At 41.5% G+C, this 20172-nt stretch overlaps 1 protein-coding gene across 1 annotated transcript; it reads right to left on the bottom strand.

Moving 5' to 3' along the window:
• Positions 1-5928: 5928 nt before the first annotated feature.
• LOC147891474 (uncharacterized) lies at positions 5929-8618 on the bottom strand. The gene is made up of 2 exons (XM_087389210.1): positions 7330-8618; positions 5929-6079 (listed from the first exon to the last, which is right to left on the bottom strand). The coding sequence occupies exons 1-2, from the start codon at positions 8616-8618 to the stop codon at positions 5929-5931; spliced, it is 1440 nt and encodes a 479-aa protein (XP_087245336.1).
• Between the last annotated feature and the right edge of the window lie 11554 nt (positions 8619-20172).

Here is a 20172-nt window from a genome sequence, read left to right as displayed (position 1 = left end):
CCATCTGATGTACATAAACATGCATGAAGGCAGTCTTTTGGTGAATGCTCAATAGGAAGTAGCAGTGTGAAGAGAATAGAGTTCAAGCATGGTTTGAAACACATCCTTTATTCCAAACATGGAGGGAGGGCTTTTTGGAAGGATGAGAGATGTGCATATGTAAGGTCTCGCGAATTTCTCTAGACAGTGTGCGGAAGAGGCAAGCCAATATTGTAAAAATAAATAATAAAAAAGGCTTGTCTCTTTTCTTGTCCTCAAGAGTAGATGTTTCAGGCGGGAGAGCTCTCCAAGAGGAATTTTTTTATACCTCAACCAGGGAACCTTGGTATTTATTTTGAGGTTTTTATTTTTTAGTTTGTGTGCGCCATGGGTTTTAGAGAGAATGGGAGGCACTCTTTTTTTTTTAATATGGGTAAGGTCTAAGGTTGGGGGAAAAATATTTAGTGTGAGAGTGAACAGGTTAGTAATGTTGAAGAAGCTTTGAGAAAAACAAAAAAGGAAAGCTAATGGGTGGCAAATTTACCGGGATTCTAGAAGAAACATTCTTTGAAAAAGGATGTCGATGCCAGCCAATTGTGGATGTATTTTCGGCCTGATTTTTTGATGGCTAGGCCTGTTATGTACACAGGGCTTTTTCAAGCTGGTTATAGATGTATTATTGGCCTGATTTTTTTATGGTTATGGCCTGTTATATGCCGAGCGCTAGTCCCCAAATTGTGATGTTTCTTCAACAGAGAGTTTGCAGATAGCTAATCTGAAATTAAGGCGGAAGATGTTGAGTGTGCAATTCGGAGTGAAGGCAGCAGATACAAGTGTTTGTGGGAGGTTAATTCAGGACTGGAATAACAGGGCAGCCAGCAATGTATCTTGTCCTTGGATTATTGTGAGAAGACAGAGTTTCATGTATGCAGCTCTTTATGTATAGTCTCAGTTTCAGCAGGGATGTTTGTGGCATCAGTAGGATGTATAACTTCTGGAGAAAACTTGTATCCCTGAGGGAAAATCCAGCCATCTTATGTATGTTTCTCTTGATGAGTAAAATTATGAGTTTTTTTTAACTGAGAGCTATGGTTTTGTGTATATGAATGGTGCAAGAAGAGGATATATATTGAGGGGTCGATGATCATTTGTATTAGGTAGGCCATGTTGATTTTATCCCTGTTGTTACATTCTTCTGTGTCAGAGATAGTGCGCACTCAGTTTAAGCGCCAAGTGTTGCTTTCTCTCTCCATAGACGATGAATGATTGTTGGTGTTGAGGGACCTGATGCTTTTCAGGATTTCAAGTTTGACCTGTGGGGATAAGGAACGTCCTGTATCCAGACTTCTATGAGTTACCAGACTCTTTATGCAGTGTGTATTCCTTGAGTTTCATGCTAGGGTGAGCTGGGTTGTTGTTGTTGGATCTGGTGTAGGATCCTGGCAGAGGTGAGTCTGCTGGTGAGTGTTTGTGTACTCTAGTGTGGGGATTTAAGTCCCCTGGTGCATTGGTTGGCTAGGGTGTCGCGCTAGCTGTTGGAGCTGCCCCCGATGCACTCTTGCACACATGGTGTGCACACACATGGTCCTATTCTTACACATTGGAGTGAGTAACAAACAAGAGAACAAGGTAAGAACTTGATCCTAACAAACCATCCTTAAGGGATTGCCTTACACTGCTTCAGGGATAAATCTTCGGCTCGTGGTTTCTCATGCCAGTGTCTTTGATGAAGGATAAATTGCAAGGCACTAGTTTCTCATGACTACAATTATGGGTTCCCGAGGTTGGAGACAAAAAATGATGGAACGTTTTTTTTTGTAAAGAAATGATTTATATGATTGAATAAAATCAATCACAAATTATGTTGTGAGTAGCGCGCCGAAAACACAACCAAATCAAAAAATATTGAAACAAGCCAAGAAGGCAGCATAATCAAGCTCATGCATGTGATGAGCATCATAAATTGATTGCTGGAGTGCTCCTCGAAAAAAAAAAAGCTATCAAACTCTGAAAATCTTTAGTCAAAAACCATGGTAGTGTTATACATCAACAATGACATCTCAAGCAATGCATTCTTGGCATCTGCACTATCAAGCAATACTTCATAAAATTCTCGTGCAGCATAGAAGACACCCTTCATCACGTTCTTCTTAAATAAGGAATCAATTCATCGAAAGACATCTGGTAGTGTTATACATCAACAATACATCTCAAGCAATGCATTCTTGGCATCTGCACTATCAAGCAATACTTCATAAAATTCTCGTGCAGCATAGAAGACATGCTTCATCACGTTCTTCTTAAATAAGGCATCAATTCATTGAAAGAAATCTGGGGCTGAAGGCATCCTACTGGGGAAAATTACAATCACAGCATTCTACATATACTCCTGCATTAGAGCCATCAAGTCATGTGCTGTAAAATGAACCTCAGCTGATCCAAGGAATTTTGAGCATTTGCAAACTCTTCAATTTGGCTAAGGGTTGTATCTAGGTGGTATAGATATAATCAATAAATGGGCCAATTGATATTGGGCCACGATAGTGCTAGATATAGGAACTTGGGTCAAGATTTCACAAAACTATGTCAAATATGCAACATGTTGTTAGTAGACATGCATTAAGTACTTATCGTGTAGATTTTACTACACATGCACTAGGTTTTTCAGGTTTTTAGCAAGCACGCAAGAGATTTGTGAGCTGGCCAGGGATGGTATGTCTTATAGCAGGGAGTGCCCACGTATATGCTATGATCTCTAGCTTGGAGGGTGGTTCTAGTTTTGAGCCTATGATTAGGCGGTGAGCTTGACTTAAGCTCTATGGGTGGTTCCATTAGGAGATCCTACTCATGTCAAGAGGGGACCTAACAACAAAAAACATATGACCACGCATATCCGATATATGTGCCTTGCACCTTAACATGACTCATTTTCATGTGGTTCTCCTAGACCACCATATCACACTACCGTTTGAGCATTTTCTGGATTATGTGCCTTATTGTGATCACATCCAAATGAATATATCCTTTTAGGCTTTAAGCTAGGGTAGAGAATCTCAAAAAATAGTACTTTATATCCTCATCTCAATAGATTTTCTTCATGGAGGGTTGAAAGAATAAGCAATTTTGAAATATTGTTGTTATGTAGTTTTCCCCTTTTAAATTACCAAAGAGCGGACTTTATCTTAGTGGATAAAGCTTTCACCTGAAAGTGAGGGTTCAATATTGGCCATTGAAAAACTCAATGGCATTTGAACCCCTGAAGCAATACTTTTTTAAAAGCAAAAACTATTGCCACTTCAGCGACGCGTGTCAAGTGGCAGTCATAATTACCAAGCCTTAGCCAAAGCCTTGAAAACACAGAGCAGAAACAAATGGAATAAACTCAACAAAGATCTTCGGACAAATGGAATCAGTGTGATGAAGACTAGTCTTGACACACAAAGACACATGTGGCACCTACCAAAACCCAAACTTAACAAGCTTTAGCTAAAGGAAAATGGAAGCTTTGGCTAAAGAACCCAAGAGAAAGGAAAATAGAAGAAACATACTAATGGCGGAAGTTTGAACTAGACTTTTCTGACATATATAATTTGCCATCATTGCACAAGTCTGTCACGATGCACCTTCACTCCGCTTGCTTGCACGCCATTAAGTAATCAGGGCCAGGCAATTTATGTACCAATCACCAACAACTTAGCTGCTTCTTGTCTGAAAGCTAGATCATCTGCATGATGAACTCCCATTTTTGGAAGCTGAAAGCGAGAGTCTCTCATCCCTTTGAATCATCCCTGATCTTCCTCTGCATCCCCTTCTGCCAACCCGAACATTCAAGCTGCCCTCATGTGCACATAGAGATGGCTAAGTCCAAGAATCATACAGCTCACACAAGGCCCATAACAATGGTATTAAAACAAAAAAGGCTAAGAAGTAAGCATATGTGAGGGGTCCATACACTAAGGAGGAGTTACAACAAACAGTACGAGACTCCCAAGAATAGCACAATAAAAACAACCATAGTTGAACGCCTTACTCAGGACCTTGCAAGCTTTCAGTGAGAGAAATATACGACTGTTAGTAGAGACATCGCTCCTCTTTGGAACCTATTGTCGTATCACCTGGCTGTCCTCCGTCTTGTCATCTCTAGCAGGACATTAGGTGTAGAGAAGATAGATTGTTGTTGAATCTACTCTAGACTACTAAAACCTAGACTAAACTCGAACATGGCCAGAAAGGAGGATGGCACCCACAGTTACCAGGGAACGGGAACGTTTCGGGAATGTCAGATAAGGGAACGGGAACGTATCGGCATAAGGGAATGGGAATGCCACGTGTCAATTGACACATCATCATTTCAATTGATAAGTAAGTACTTGATCTTACTTATCCACTTATCATGGGGCTTCATTGAAATGACTACAATCTTGTAGACTTTATTGTATGCAACCTCAATTGAGTATGTCTTTGATCTATCCAAGGATACAAACGAATCCCTTCTATGTCTCATGTGTCTGCTAGCACCTAAATCAAGAATCCATCTTCCTTGTCATTGGCATTTGCACAAGAATTAGTAGCAATAGACTTTGTTGTCCACACATGTTGCTCCTCATCATCAAAGACATGTATGTCCATTTCAATGGGTTGAAGCACGTATGTTGTCCACATTTTTCCGTCCCTTTGTGCATATCTATGGCTGTCTTAGTTTGTGTTTGCTGATACAATAGTGTGCCATCTGTGACCACAAACTTCCTGTTTTAGGCCCTGTATAAAGTAGCATCTCTTGGCACATTTAGGCAGTAATTTTGCAGCATATTTATTGTCATTTTAGGCCCATGGACTGTCAGATTAAAGAGTGACTTTACGATTTGATTACACTCCTGTGTCTTGACCAACTGCTTGTGGTAGCATTACTAGAAGTAACTTGGACTGCATGCCCCTGCTGATTTTGATCTTAGCTGCACATCTATTTCCTGCATTCCTTCTCAAAATGGCCATACTTGCCACAAGAGTTGCAATCTCCCTTCTCTTATAGGCTGGTTTTGGACCTTTCCTTAACTCCTCATCATCAATCTCTCTATTTCTATAATGATTTTCTAAGAGTAATGTACATAATGGTTAGTTATAAATGTTGTGATTCTATAATACTTAGCATTTTTACATGTATTTGTACTAAAAGATATGCAAGTACCATGACCTTTTTTTAAGTGAAAGTACTCAAAAAAAAAAAAAGGGTAAAATTTTGGTTTGAAATTTGCAGGCAGCCAGGGAACGCAGGAACGCCTGTGTACGGCATTCCGGGACAGTCAGGCATTCCGGAGCCATTTCACATTCCGGGAACGTGGGGCTTTAGGGAACGCCATTCCCAGCGTTCTGGATTAGGGAACGGCGTTCCCTGGTAACTAGGATGGCACCACAATGGGTGGAGGTGAAGCAACATGTCAAGACACAACAAGATATACACAAGATGCTTCAATTGCTTTCAAAATGGCAAGTACAAAGTTTATAGCCTCATAGGCTTAGCAGTCATTCTCACCCACTCACCATACACTATCACTCTCAACCAATCACGACACACACATCTCACATCACTCTCCCCCCACATACCACTCTTACACACCTTTTTTTTAATTGTGTAACTACAATTCTATTATGTAAAATTTGAATGTACAAAAAGGTGGTCAATCTCAAATGAGATCAGGCAGAAAAAGCAGACATTACATTTATAGTTGTCCAAAATAGAATGCACAGATAGATATCACTCAAAAGCAATGGTAAACACTTCTAACTGGCCAAAAGTTAGGTCTCCAATATGATAACAACCGTCGAGAGACAGAAGGAGAAGTAAGACAAAGCACATAATCTGGCAAAGGTGGATAGATTCAACCAATCATCCAGAAAACTCAGCCAAATCTTTGAGTTGGAAATCTGTTGCGTAAATGCGTTGAAAATTTGTCAAGAAACACTCGAGCACAAGGGCAAGACCATAACATGAGGGGTGTTTCTTGTATGTGAATGCATCTTCTGCAGTTTGGTGCTGCAATGCATCTGCGACCTAAGAGAACCCCAACCAGGAGTGCACCTATGATACTTCTGCATAGAAAACCTTTTTCTTAAGAGGTAGACTACTTTTCCAAATACACAAGAGCACACCACACCGCCACCGTGCAGGGTTTTTTAGATGCCATAAATAATTGCCATATTGTGGGATCCACAGAGGCGGCAGCCATAAGCAGTATGCTTTTGCAGCTCATACATAGGAAAAGAGTGAAGTCCAAGCTTGTGTAGAACAAATGACCAATCACATAACCTTTGTTGACTTTCAAGAGGAGGCACATGCTGCACAGGGAAATCAAGTCCACTAGTGTGTTCCAAATCTGCCTATGATGCATACCCAGCCCATATCATCGCCTCCCTTCAGAGAAGGATAGCCCCATGCCATGCATGTACACATCATCAATGCTGCATAAGACGTGTGATAGTGAGGAAACAAAGATCTGCGAGGCTGCGAAACAGCCAGACGCTCCAAAAACACCCTGCTCAAATGAATGTTTTCAAGACGCAAAGAATCAGCATTGTCGTCCTTTCCAATATAAGTGCTGTATAATAACCTGCCAGCCCTGAATCAACCTTGTGAATATGGATAGCCCGAAAATAATTCTCTAAACTTTCCAATAACAATGTCTGTGAAGGAAACAGATCAATGCCCAAAGGATTTGGTTTTCACGACGGCAGTGACCAAGCAAGAAAGCATGGGTTGCATTTTGGAGTGTAGACCCATTCTTTTTGAGAAGGTGTGAGAGCAGGTGGGCCTCGAAACTATGGAGATCAAAGACAGCTAGTCTCTATTATGTTTACCAAAAACAATCCGTAAGCCACAGACATATGCCTCCATCATACATGTAAAATATGCACCTCCATCCTGTTTTGAGCATTTTACTCAGTGACAACAGCGAAATGAATATAAGCCAAAGAAAAGGCACAAAACAAGCACCATCAAACATCCAAGAGCTGGTTATAACAAAATTTATGGCAAGGCCCATCAAACTTCCACCACCACATTTGTGTGCGAGAGTCCAAAATTCAAATATATAACAACATTGTCTGATTTGGCTGGGTATTCAAAGTGGATCTTACAGATAATGATCCTCATTTAGTTCAAATGGATATGTTTGGAGGCTTTCTTCTTTAAATAAGCATAGTGCTTTTTGATCTGGAACAGGCACAATACTCTTTCAAAAAGATCAATGTAGCAATACATTATTAAAGACCCCTTCCCAATCAAAAACCACTTCCTAAGGGTAAATTACGCATCAGTAAAACATTCAGGCAAAGTAAGGGTTTCAGAGTAAGAACCTGATACCGAGCTGCAAATCTAACATTAGATCATAACTCCTATGTCCTTTTCTGATTGTTTCACCTGGCCTTTTGATATCCTTAGCCTGCCGTCTTTGGCGATGCTTTGCACGTTTAGCCAATAAAGGCTCCTTAACTAGCTCATTTATGAGTACCCCTTGTGCATACTCCCTCTCCACAATAGGTAATGTTGTCTCTGCTAGTTGCATCTCTTCATTTTCCAAAATGGTGTCACCTGCTCCCAAGGATGTGTTTCCTACGTCCCGGCCAAGGAGCTTGTCAAGTGTGCCCCCCAAACTCCATTTTCTTTCCAGTCCTACAGCCTTTACTGGCAAAGATTTAGCTTTCCTGAGGAAGTTACTTGTTGAGATCTCAGACTGGGCTGCCTGGCTTGAGCTACGTGCATTATGTGCAACATTTTTCACAATATCATTTGAAGATGTACGGCGAAGTGCAAAAGAGTTCCGGTGGCTCACAGGCAGGTCCTCCTGTTCACTGATATTGGATAGACCTCGTAACAGCCCTGAGTATCTAGAAGGTTCTGTCCCAGGAGGGTAGAAAGTCCCTTTCCCATCCTTCAGACCTCTACTCCACGTACCTACATAGCAGCCACTGTCTACCCAAGTATATATCCCATGACCATGCTCCTTACCATCAGTCCAACGTCCTTCAAAAGAGTCACCATTTTGCCAAGTAAGCTTCCCTTTTCCGCACATAACATCCGCTTTCCAGTCTCCTGTATACACATTCCCATTTGCCCAGGTATACACACCCTGGCAGAATCGCTTCCCTTGATTCCAAAGACCTGTATATCCATCCTTATTGGGATATACTATTTCCCCAAACCCATGCTTAGAATTCATAATCCAGTTGCCAGTGTAAGTGGCACCGTCAACACCAATATAAGTTCCAGTTCCGTGCAGGCAGCCATTAAGAAAGCTCCCTTCATATGTTGCCCCTGAAGGCCAGGTGATCTTTCCTTTGCCTGATTCCATTCCCTTACACAATTCACCCTCGTATTGAACACCATCTGGCCATATGTGCTTCCATGAACCATCTGCTCCCCTCTCTCTCCAGGGTGCCAAATCTGCATCTCCATTTGGCAGTCCATTCTTTCCAGCCAAAGTGGAGTCATCATCCACAGATGTAATCCCTTCAATGGAGTCGACATGATGTAATGTCAGTGTGGCAGAGGGGTCTTCAGAAGAATATACTTGATCCTGTCTCCCCTGGACAGAGAAATGTACTTTTCCCTTCTCCCAATCAGTATGAGGTACAGTTCCAGACATGCAGATACCCTGTTAGGCCACGTCTTTGGGAATGCCCAGCACTCTGTTTGCCAATGGTTACTCTCCACTGTAGTCACACCTTATGAGCACTCTGTTTGCCAATGGTTACTCTCCACTGTAGTCACACCTTATGACTTCCTTTTTTAAAGGAATCTAATCACATCAAATTTGAAGGATTGCATCTTCAAACAATTAATGGAATCATATCATCTCTCTCCATACTTCACAGATCACAATGCTGAAGAAAACATGGCAAGAAAAACTGTTCTCAAGAAAGCTATTAACACATTTTCGCAGTTTTCTCTGGAACTAAACAAGAAACCAACAGAGAATGCTTCAAAAAAAGTTAAGAGTGAATTTTCACTACAAATTCCACTAGAATCTGCTTTCCTAAGAGAATCTAATAGGGGAACTTATTAAATGGAAAAAAATAGGTTAGGTGGAAATGATGAAAATGAAATGCCATTACCAGTGCTGGGTATGGGCAGAAAAAGAAACCCATATGTATGAGGGGCGGAGAAGAGAGAGAGGGAGAAAACACAATTTACACGTGGAAGAGAATTTGTCTATAGGACGTAGTTTGTGCTTCATGGAACGTTAGCCAGGTCCAAAAGAGTTGGAAGGAGAAAGAAAATGTATTCTTCTCTCAATTTTACATTGCTCAAGAACGGAACCAAATCCTATAAGTTCTCAATACAAGACCGTGAAAGGCAGAAATTAGTATTTTTCCATCGCTTGGATAGACAAGAAGAAGACCAGGCCACCATCTTCACCACAAAAATGAAAGAGCAAGTTATTCATGTCTCAGAGCACAGCAAGATTTACTGGAAGAGACCTGAAGTATAGTGTTAGGCCATGGAAACCTTTCCCCTATCCATAAGCATGTCACTGGTCAGATCTCCTGAGGAATGAGTGCATTGCCTTTACTGTTTAAAAAACCATCACGACGATTTCACTCTCAAGTACATGCTTCCGGATTCGTGATCAGCCTTAAAACAGTTTTATGACTGCCATTGGGCGTCTGCGAGCTGCATTACCCCAGTCTCACTCTGACGGGTGGTTTTTCCAAATTTTGCTGACAACCGCGTAACGAAACCTGGCCAGTGGCCACCTGAAGAGGAACACTACGAAAGATAGGTTGTTTGGAAGGGCCTGAGTGAAATCACATGCCTTGTTCGTCTTCTACTTCACGAGTCCTCACAAGTGAATTTTTTGGTTCAAATCAAAGAATTCCGTTAACGTGTGCAATTCCCGATCGTTTCATGGAACAATTTGACATCAGATAACAGAAAAGCGCCTCAACTATAATGTGTACAAATTGCGATAAATCTGGCAGCATAGCAATCTTTGTTTGACTTCATCGTCAGAGAACTTCACGCGGTGATTATCATTGTGGAATTTCCAACGTTCCCGGAATCCGTACATGTATTACGCAACCCGTCAAGCATTCCATGAAGCATAAGCGACAGGATGTAACAAATGTAGACTCACAAATCATCGGAAAGTTTTTTGATTTAACAGATATTGCGGGGAAGGGTTGCTGCCTCAACAGCATAATAGAGATTTCGGAACGATTCGGCGGAATCGATACAGCAAGGCAAATTAGCAACGATCGCCCACACCCACAAACCGTCTTTGCAACCGAAGCCATTGCAGAGTGGCATGAAACTCTACAAACCCAACCGAGATTATCAATAGAACAAGCGATCTCCCTCCTTGGATGGGCAGTACAGAATGCTGTGCGTGGGGATCGCCCATGATTGCATAGGTGGTTTCATGCGGCATTGTTGCTGCTTGCAATGACGATGCTGATTCTTTCGAGAGAAAACTACCTAATTCAATGCAGCAGACTCGCAACGAGGCACGATCAGGGTCGCTAGTCTTTGGGAATACAAAACTCGTAAATTCTATAAAAAAAAGAAACCTCACATTCCGGGTATCGTTGAGAGATGTCTGGCACTCCCCCAGGAGCACTTTGCACTTCCCCAGGAAGCAATTTGCAGAAAGGAGAGACCCCAATTCGTCTCTGAGAAGCTTTTCAAACGTGTGCATAGCAAGCTCTTGGAAAACGGGACGCGAGAACCGAGGATGAGGCACAAAATTGCAGAAGGAAGAAGGTAATTAAGGGCAGTGATGATTGATTCTACTGTGCAAAAGCTAGGGAAGGGCGGAAGGATTGACGATGAAACCCAGGAGCGAGAGTTCGGGCTTGATTATAACTTTTAAAAAAAACCGCAGGCAGACACAGAAAGAAAGAGAAAAACAGCACACAGCACAGTGAATTCACCTGTTTTTCTTGCTGGAATTGCTGGTTGTATGGGAGCTATGGCGATGGGGGAGTTACAAGATGAACTAAGTGCAGATTATCCAGGCATTGCTGTGATGTTTGTGGCTATGGAGATGAGCAAAAAAACATATTCAGGTGGAGGGGATGATCATGGTTGCCTGCTTCCTGCGTGTAGTAGCTATGGAGGATGAAGATGGGCAGAACTGCAGCCTTTCCCTCAAAGTCAGGAGGAGCAGCCATGGTAACCACCCACTTGTACTTCTTGCTTGAAATGTGGAAACTGTAACCAGCAATTTCACCATCTTTCAAAATCAGACCTACCTATACATGAACCTCAGAATTGGAACTTGGAAGCCTGAGAATTGGACTGAAAACTGAAAGAGCGAGGAGGAACTGCTCACTTGCAAGCTTTTGGTTTTTAGCTGTCCGAGTCGGAAATGCTTGTTTGGCTATGGTGATGACCCCCCCACCCACATGTCTGCTACTTTATAGCGTGCTACCAAATGCCATGACCATAATTAGTGAAGCAAATTTAGATCAAAGATTTCCGAGAAATGCTTGCAAGGACGTGGGCGAATTTCCAGGAGTATTCCATGCTCCAGATCAGATTTTAAGCATGTGGGCAAATTTCAAGGATCAGATTTTACAACCAATGCTTCGGTCAAATTTCATCAGTATGCAAGCTTCAGATCCGATTTTACAAGAATTGCTTGCAAGGATGTGGGCAAATTACAGGAGTGTTGCAAGCATTTTTACAAGAAGGATGCCGCCTGCGTATGCATGCTCCAGATCAGATTTTTAACAAGAATTGCTTGCAAGGATGTAGGCAAATTTCATATACTCCAAGGTCGGAATGAGATTGTACAATAATTCTTAAGAGGGATATGCAAATTACATTGGGTAGACCAGACTTTACAAGAAATGCTTGCAAGGAAGTGGGCAAATTTCATCAGTATGCAAGCTGCAGATCAGATTTAGCAATAAATGTTTGCAAGGATGTGGGCAAATTTAAAAGCTCAGATGTGGCCAAATTTCATCAGTATGCATGTGCCACATCAGATTTTTCAGGAAGTAGAGAAAATTTGGGGTGCTTGCATGCCAAAAACAGAGTCCTAAACTTTCGGATGAGCATGCACATCATATACAGTGACACCCTTGTTGTATGCCTCCAGACAGAATGCCTCTTCCTCCTACCATGGCAGAAAAAAGGCACCCTGACAACAATCTGCATCATCAATGGCTGGCTTCAAGCTTTCCAAACCGGCCACCAGAGTGCAAGTCAACATTGGGCGGTAGGTAGATAAGCACCACCACCACCACCAAAACAACAACAAAGTTTGGATTGTTTTGAAAATGGTGGTGATCTCTAACACACCACCTCCACAAGCATTCTGGCTCCACAAGCTGTCAGGATATCTCCTAGATAGGGATATAACATCACCTCTTGACTATGAAAGAGAGAGAAAGCAGAATAATTTGATAATGAATTTGATAATGGATGACACCAAAAGGTGATGAAGAATATGCAAGTCAATAATTCCAAGCTTGTATTACAACTTACAATGTGGTTGTTCTTCTCGTAACTAACTTCTAATGAGTAAAATTCACTCACTCATTTATTGGGTGATGATATGCAGGGTTCATACATATATTAGTGTGGGACTTGGGAGAAGAGACAAGACACTCGATAATTCCAAGCTTGTTTTACAACTTATAATGTGGTTGTTCCTCTCATGACTAAGTTCTAATGAGTGAATTCTACTCACAAAGGCACTTATTGGGTGATGACTTGCAAGGTTTAAACGTATATTTTTTGTGTGAGAGAAGAGACAAGACACTCAGAAGTGAGAAAGTGTGGGGGCTAGATTCCAAGAGTGTGCAATAGGGGAGACTAGGTTCAGATTCTCTCTATACTCACCTCAACAAACAAACCTTCAACAACACAAACACACTATAAAAATATTTGCACTTCACCTATAGTTGTATTAAAGTATTTTGTGGTGCCTTGTTGCCTCTAATAAAAATAATCGACTTCGAAAAGTTTTGGTATATTTATTATTGTAGCTTTCCATACTTTTAGAATTCCAAGGAGCATGTTCTTTTGTGTGGACCAACTCTTCCCAGCTCATCCTTTTAGCATATATCAACTTTTTTTTATTTGCAACCTTAACCCCACACACCATGGCCTCTTTCAACTTTTACCAAACGAGTGCTTGCCGGCCAATGTCCCAATCAAATGCATCACCTCCCTAAATTAGTTTGCCTTGCAAACAAATTATCATCTCTTTATGCCAGCCTTCCTCTATGCTTCTGCCACTTGCTTCAAGTATTTGCATTTTAGACAAAAATATGCATTAGAAACACCTTTCTCCACAAAAGTGTCACATCATTTCCCTTAGAGGAGATGTGCACCTTTCCACCTACATTTGAAACACCTTTCTCCATAGAAAGTCAAACTCCCTTCACTTGGAGGAGATGTGCACCTTTCCATGTGCATAACATTCAAATGCACATGTGACATTAAAATAAGTGTTCAAGCATTACAACCCCTCATGGGGTGGCTTATGCTTATTGATGCAATAAATGGAGCATAAAATTGTACATGTGATAAATTTGCATGATGGGAAGGCTTTCCTTCAAATGTGTGCATTGATAAGGGAGAGTGCTAGTGGATAATATGTGCTTGACTTATTTAGGTGTGAATGTGAGAATTGAACATGTAATAAATTTGCATGATGAGAAGCCTTCCCTTTGAATGTGTGCATTGATCAGGGATGCTAATGGATAAAATGCGCTTACTTATTTGAGGTGTGAATGGAAATAGGATGTGCTTGGATTTTAATAATTGATAGTGTTTTTATTCCCTTAGGGCGCTTCAACTTTATGTAGACGCTTTAAGTGGCCAAAATCGAATTTTATGTGCATAATACTTCTAGTATATGCTTTCTTTAAGTACATGTTCCATGTTCAAATTTCTATGAATTTGTGTAGGCTATGATATCCCAAAGATTGAAAAAAAGAATGAATGGTCTAGCTTCATATGATTTATTCTCTCTCTAAGGACAAATAAGAGCCATCCTTGAAGTTCTTTATATTATTTCACACTTTCATAAATGTGTGTTCTTTCCCTTCAAAAGAAATCAAAACTTGGGATGACTTCTTTCAAAGCTTGCATCTTCAAGCATAGGGAACTAGCAATGCCATATGTACCAAGTTATAATTGTAATCAACTATTATTTTTATGGCCATGCATATGTTTATGCTTATCCAAATGCATGGCCAAGAAAAGCTAAACTTCTTGTCTAATTTGTGAAGTAATTTCTTCGCTTATCCTTGTCCAATCAAACTCTACTACTTCTTACAATTTTAGTCAAAATTTTTCAATAGCTCCATTATTTAGTTATAAAATTGTTGTCATTTCATGCTATGGAAAGTATGTATTTCTCATCTACACAAAATTAGTGAGCCAATATGAATTTTAGGGTATTGTAAACCTTACATGTTAAATGAATACATTCACATGTTGTGTAATGCACTTAACAAATAACATACATAAAGCCATATTCAAAAAATTATCACATGAATGCTTTAATAACTAATTTGCTTGTAAACCTATTAAATGCAAGACAAGGACTACCACGTGAAACAAGGTAAAGAATACATAGCAACACTAGGCCAGATTTTGACAACCAAGGCAACAAGTGTCTAAAAGTGATATGTGTGACTAGTAACCATTGCAACTAGCATTTTTATCCAAGTTGTCACAAATCCAATGTGACAAGCATCGTCATACAACATAATGGCAACAAAATATCACAATCAAATGATGAACTACCGCAAATTAATATTTTTGTCTCTCAAACAATAGCATCCTTATTATGCTTTTAAGTGTGGTCTAATGAGGATAATTGGTGTATGGTATCCCTGAGCACTCAAGTTTTCCAAGCTAGGCATTTAATCATCTTCAAATGTCCTTATGCTATGCGATTGTTATCTCAAACCAAAGTCATTGATGATTATCAATTATCATACTCAATAAATGATGGTTTGAGTATATACATTTTGATCAATAGACAATCTTCCCCCTAAATAGAGATATGACTTGTCCTATCAAATTCAAAAGGTTAGGCTTTTGCCCATAGCTCTATCAATGGTAAGAACTTCCATCCTTCCATACCCTATAGTGTGAGGAGGGACTAGCAACATGCCAACACATAGGAAAATGCTTGTCTTCAAATGTGTGGATCAAAGTAGAACTAATTATAAACAAGCAACTAATATCTAGATGACTAACATAGTGTGTAGCTAAAAGGGAAAAGAAAAAGACAAGTTAAAAGGTAACTACCACTACACCCTTATTAAAGTGTTTTAGTTCCCTACCATTCTTGGGCAACAATTGGCTTTACCTTAAATATTTGATCAAAATATATTTTTAGGCAAGAAATAACACCATGTGAGACCTATATTGAACACCATATGATGGGTTTCTAACACGAATTATTCAAGATGCCAAAGTAAGCAAGTTGTGGATTTAAAAATGATATGAATCACAAGTATGATATCAAATGTATGAGTGAAAAAAACATAACATGAGCCTAAATGCGTACTTGTGAATTTCATAAAATTTGAACAAGTAACAACATTAAAGTGACATGAATAGTATGATCACACAAATTATGACTATAGTGATAGATTTGCTTGCTAGTTTATATTGTCATCTAGAAACCCTCTAGACTTGTACTCTAAATTGGTGTTTGGGGATATTAACAAAGCATACACACTTGATGTTAAAAGGAATAAATGCTCCACCCTCATGTAACTACGTAGGTACTGGCTAGCTCTACTTGTAAGCCCCCCATTATGAGGAGAAGATCTTGGTTTGGGCACTAGATGGGGGCTTACAAATAGCACATTGCTTGGTAGGTCTTGGTTTACACACCAAAAGGGGGATGAGGGTGGTTTGATCGTCATAAGTAGAGAGCCAATCCATAGAGCAGATGGGGGGTTCGAGGCATGACCCCAAACAAGTTTTGAGAGGGAATATTCTTGAAAAATTCCCTAGGGATATAGGATATAATACTTGTCACATGGGTAGTTGATTTACTATTTGCATGTAGCACCAACCACCATCGACCATCAGCTAAGTCAGCTAGACCGCAGTCAATGGGTTATGCGTGCCGACTTGACTGAGTCAGTTGCACCAACAAATGACTACATAGACAGTGGCTATATAATGAGAGCCTAACAAGGCATTCCTCACCCCCTCACACTCATTAGTTGACCGACCCTTGCTCAAAGTGCTCTTGCATCTAGCTTCTACCTTTTATTGTTTCCAGCATGACATCAAAGCTTTTTACAAAACCACATGGCTGGGAAGCGACTGATGTTTTAATCATTTACAGTTATACGATTTTGTATTCTCCATATTGTCTCCATCTCTCTTGTCTATGCAATTCTTACTTATTGTCTGCCCATAGAAGTTGTAATTGCTTACATGACGCATACAAAGAAAATCATAAGTACTAGTTAAGAGTAGATGTAAAGGTTAATATTGTTACGCAAGTAGCATAGCCCATTCAATTGTAATTCCATTCATCTGTAAATACATTCATTATAGGCCGTGGGCCAGTAGAATAGGAGAATAAAGGCTTAGGCCATTTTAGGGTTGAACCTCCCTTCAAAAGGTGTGTGTATAAAAGGCCAAGAGGTTGACTTGGTGTTCATTCTTGCCTTATTCTTGCCTTCATTCTTACCTTGAGGAATAGAGAGAAGTGCTTCCTTCACCCGGGTTGTCCATTGTCTCTCATTTCCATTGCTTCCACGTTTGCGATCAATTCACCCTTCACCCCGCTCGCTTCTTTCCCCTCTCTTCTTCTCTCTTCTCTCCCCCTTTCGATCGTGTGGCAGCGAGAGGCTTGAATCCGAGGACGGTGCCGGTGACAGCATCGCCGCAACCACTGAACCAGCTCCCAAAGGGACGTTGCTCGGAGGCTTGAGCACCCTCGAGCAGCTCGTTGCAAGAATCCCCACGACACGTGAGGTCACCGCCGGGTGACTTAACAACATTTTGGCGCCGTTGCCAGGGAGGTAGGCAACTTGCTTGGTTTCAGCTGTTGTTTTCCTTGTCTTTTACCCTTTCAAACCATTAGATGGTTGTAGAGGTGTGTAGGAAATGTGTAGTGGCCAGGGGGCTGAAAAAACGAAAAACGAGATTTGTAGTTGTTCTTTTTCATGTTTTTGAGTTTAGATCCTGTTAGAGTAGGTCTTGTAGAGTAAAAACGACCTATAACAGTCAGCTTTTGGGCTAGATCCGACCCAAGAGGGGCTGGTGGAGGTCAAAACCACATCCTTGTCATTTCGAGTTTTTATGTTGTTGTTTTTTCTGTTTTTTTGCTTCAAGTAGTTAGTAGAGCACCCACACATCACTGTGCACAGAAAACAGTCAGAAAAAAACCCAAAAATATGAGCCAAAATGCCAAAGTTGGTGTCGAGTTCTAGGGCGCTGCATTAGTGTTCTAGGGCGCTGCAATAAGAAGTCAACGCTGCATTAGTAGTCAAACCTGTCAGAAACCTAACTGTCAGCACCAAACCTGTCAGAAATTTAATGCCCAGCTGTCAAAAGTTAAAACGCTGCATTAATCCGACGGCGCTGCAATAATTTGCCGGCGCTGCATTAATCTTAGTTGACTTTTCCAGAATTAGGAGAATCTTTCTGACACCAAAATTTAATGTCACCAACCTGTCAGTTGATAATTATTGCATCGGCGCTGCATTAGCTTATTGCAGCGTGCCATCTTGTTTGGACAATTGGTTGAGTGTGAAATAGAATATACAAGGTGATCAGACTGGAAATTCAATTAGGAAGGTCAGTTTGTGGCTAAGTTCTAGGACGCTGCAATAAGACCAGGCGCTGCATTAATTGTAGGCGCTGCAATAATTCTGGACGCTGCAACAGCTGTGGACGTTGCATTAGGGCTGACGCTGCATTGCTGGCGCTGCATTAATCGACGCTGCATTGCTACAGTGGCGCTGCATTAGCTGGGCGCTGCATTAGCTGTTCTGACCCAAACTGCAGATTTTGACCCTGACAGTGCACATTGTCAGCTGAACTCAAATCCAACCCGACATCCAACTTGATACATGCACCTTAGGTCCAGTCGCACTGTAGGACCTGAAGTTGACCCCGAAGATAGTGTGTCACGTGTGGACTTAGAGGCCATTCTAGGCTCGAGTCTAATTGCAAAGAGAGATCTTCGTTGCATAGTGCATCCTCGGTGCTAGGACCGTTAATTGAAATTGACTCAAGCACAGACGAGACCATGAGCATGGATGACAGTATGTCTAACCCGAACGAGATTCAAGTCTCCATCGCTCAGAATACAGGGACTCAGTCCCCTACTCAATCGACCTCTAGTAGAATTTACGAGGGAATATCAAACTTCTTTGGAAGGTTCGATCCACGAGCTCAACAGGCAGAGAACATTGAAGATGTTAATTTGTTAGCTCGCGACAACCCAGTGACTTCAGGGATTCTTGCTGTCACAGAACACACAACGAGGGTGATGACACCGCCCTCTGCATATGATCTACAGACTCAGAATTTACAAGCTGAGGGTGGACCAGTGTTTTGATTTGATTCGGAAGCAGGACCATCCGATCCTCAGGGGAGCTATAGATCGTATGTGAGCCCACAACCGAGAGAGGCAGTTGCTCAACGTATGCCTCAACCACCAAGACCTGTGCCATACTTTCAAGAAAGACCTCCAATGGCACGACCACCAGTCACAACCATGGCTTACCTAGGGCCGGCACCGAGGTTTAACCCAGTGTCGGTAGGACCAACATTCGCACAAGCTCGCCCAACGGTGAATCCACCACATCTGGTTTGTAGTGATGGATTTTAAGAACCCAACTGACTCATATGACATCATCCTAGGGAGACCATTCTTGAGGACAGCAGGGGTAGTACACGATTGGTCATCCAACACACTCTACCTCAGGAAGGATGTCTCGGTAACCAAAGTGGACTTAAACACGTGGAAATCCCGTCCACTAGGCGGCAACTTGTTTGCTGCTGAATCTGAAACGACCGCTAGAACAACAATGGTGAATCAGTTTGGAGCGGCCAATGAAAGAATAGAGGGAGGTGATGCGGATAACACGTGGTATGCATCTCTACCTGAGCCAGAGTACTCACACAATTGGATGCAGTTACTTGCAACCATTGACATAGCAGAGAAACGAGGTACTCATATGGTCAAGGATGAGAGCGGCTCTGAGGGAATAATAGTCCCACTCCGCATGATCAAAAGTATTAAGCAAGCTCGCCAGGGAAAAAAGGAGGAAATAATAAAACAGAAGTCTAAGAGACTGCCCTTGTATAAAGGCACTCTTGAGGGTGAAGGATTAGGGGATGATGAACCTCAAGTCGATCCAGCTAGAATCCCCTTAACCATAAAAATTACCAATGAATCCACATTCGGTATGGAATCCCTAATCGACCCAGGGGCAAGCCACAATTTTATATCATTCGAGGCTTGGCAAACCTTGCCCAAGGGAAGCATGGTTCCATCCAATACAACAATTAGAGCAATCAACAGAACACTCATGAACCCCTTAGGACATGTAACATTGGAAGTGCTTATGGCTAAACATGTTTTGCAGGTACGCTTTTATGTCATGTCTGCAGGTACTATGGAAGAGCACGTGGTCCTAGGCCGTACATGGTGTTATTTAACTAACTGTCAGATTGATTGGCATAAGCAACAGGTCAACATGGTGTACAAGGGCGATTCCGCTCGGGTGCCCCTGTTACAAAAGGAGACATCATTGTCGCCTATGAAGCCAAGGAAGGATTCAACTGTGGAGAAGGGTATAGGTATACAAATTCTATCCCAAAACACCCCACCCACAATCATCTCTCACCCTTAGAGCACTGCACCAAATACCTCCAAAGCACAGCCTCGTCCAGCACGAGCACACACGCAACAGAAACCTTGTACACAAAAAAAGAAGAAAACCCCTACAGTGACAAGGTGGATCCCTAAGACCGTACTCCATTTCAAGGCTTTCAAAAAGGAAAAAGGAATGTATGGGTACCATGTCAACCTCGCCATCAAAAGCCCACATTTCCCTCATCCTCCAAACCCCAACGACAAAGAGCTAGGAGACGACAATCTAAACGAATGACCGTTCAACGATGGGTGCCCGTAACACTACTGGAAAGCCAAGGTTATTACCAAGGCAACAACCGAATATGGGTGCCCA

The sequence above is a fragment of the Dipteris shenzhenensis genome, chromosome 18, assembly GCF_047967505.1.
Source record: "Dipteris shenzhenensis isolate YYH24624 ecotype China chromosome 18, Dip_SZ_1.0, whole genome shotgun sequence".
In the NCBI taxonomy this organism is placed as follows: Eukaryota; Viridiplantae; Streptophyta; class Polypodiopsida; order Gleicheniales; family Dipteridaceae; genus Dipteris; species Dipteris shenzhenensis.
Note: the sequence above shows the minus strand (reverse complement) of the source record. Positions and strands in the feature narration are given on the sequence as shown.

Bases quoted from the DNA above. Each gene is read 5' to 3' on its own strand.
- LOC147891474 (XM_087389210.1), bottom strand. From the start codon at position 8,618: ATGTCTGGAACTGTACCTCATACTGATTGGGAGAAGGGAAAAGTACAT. The intron at 6,080-7,329 runs GTTCTTACTCTG...CTTAAGAAAAAG, and splicing joins GATTTGCAGCTCGGTATCAG to GTTTTCTATGCAGAAGTATC.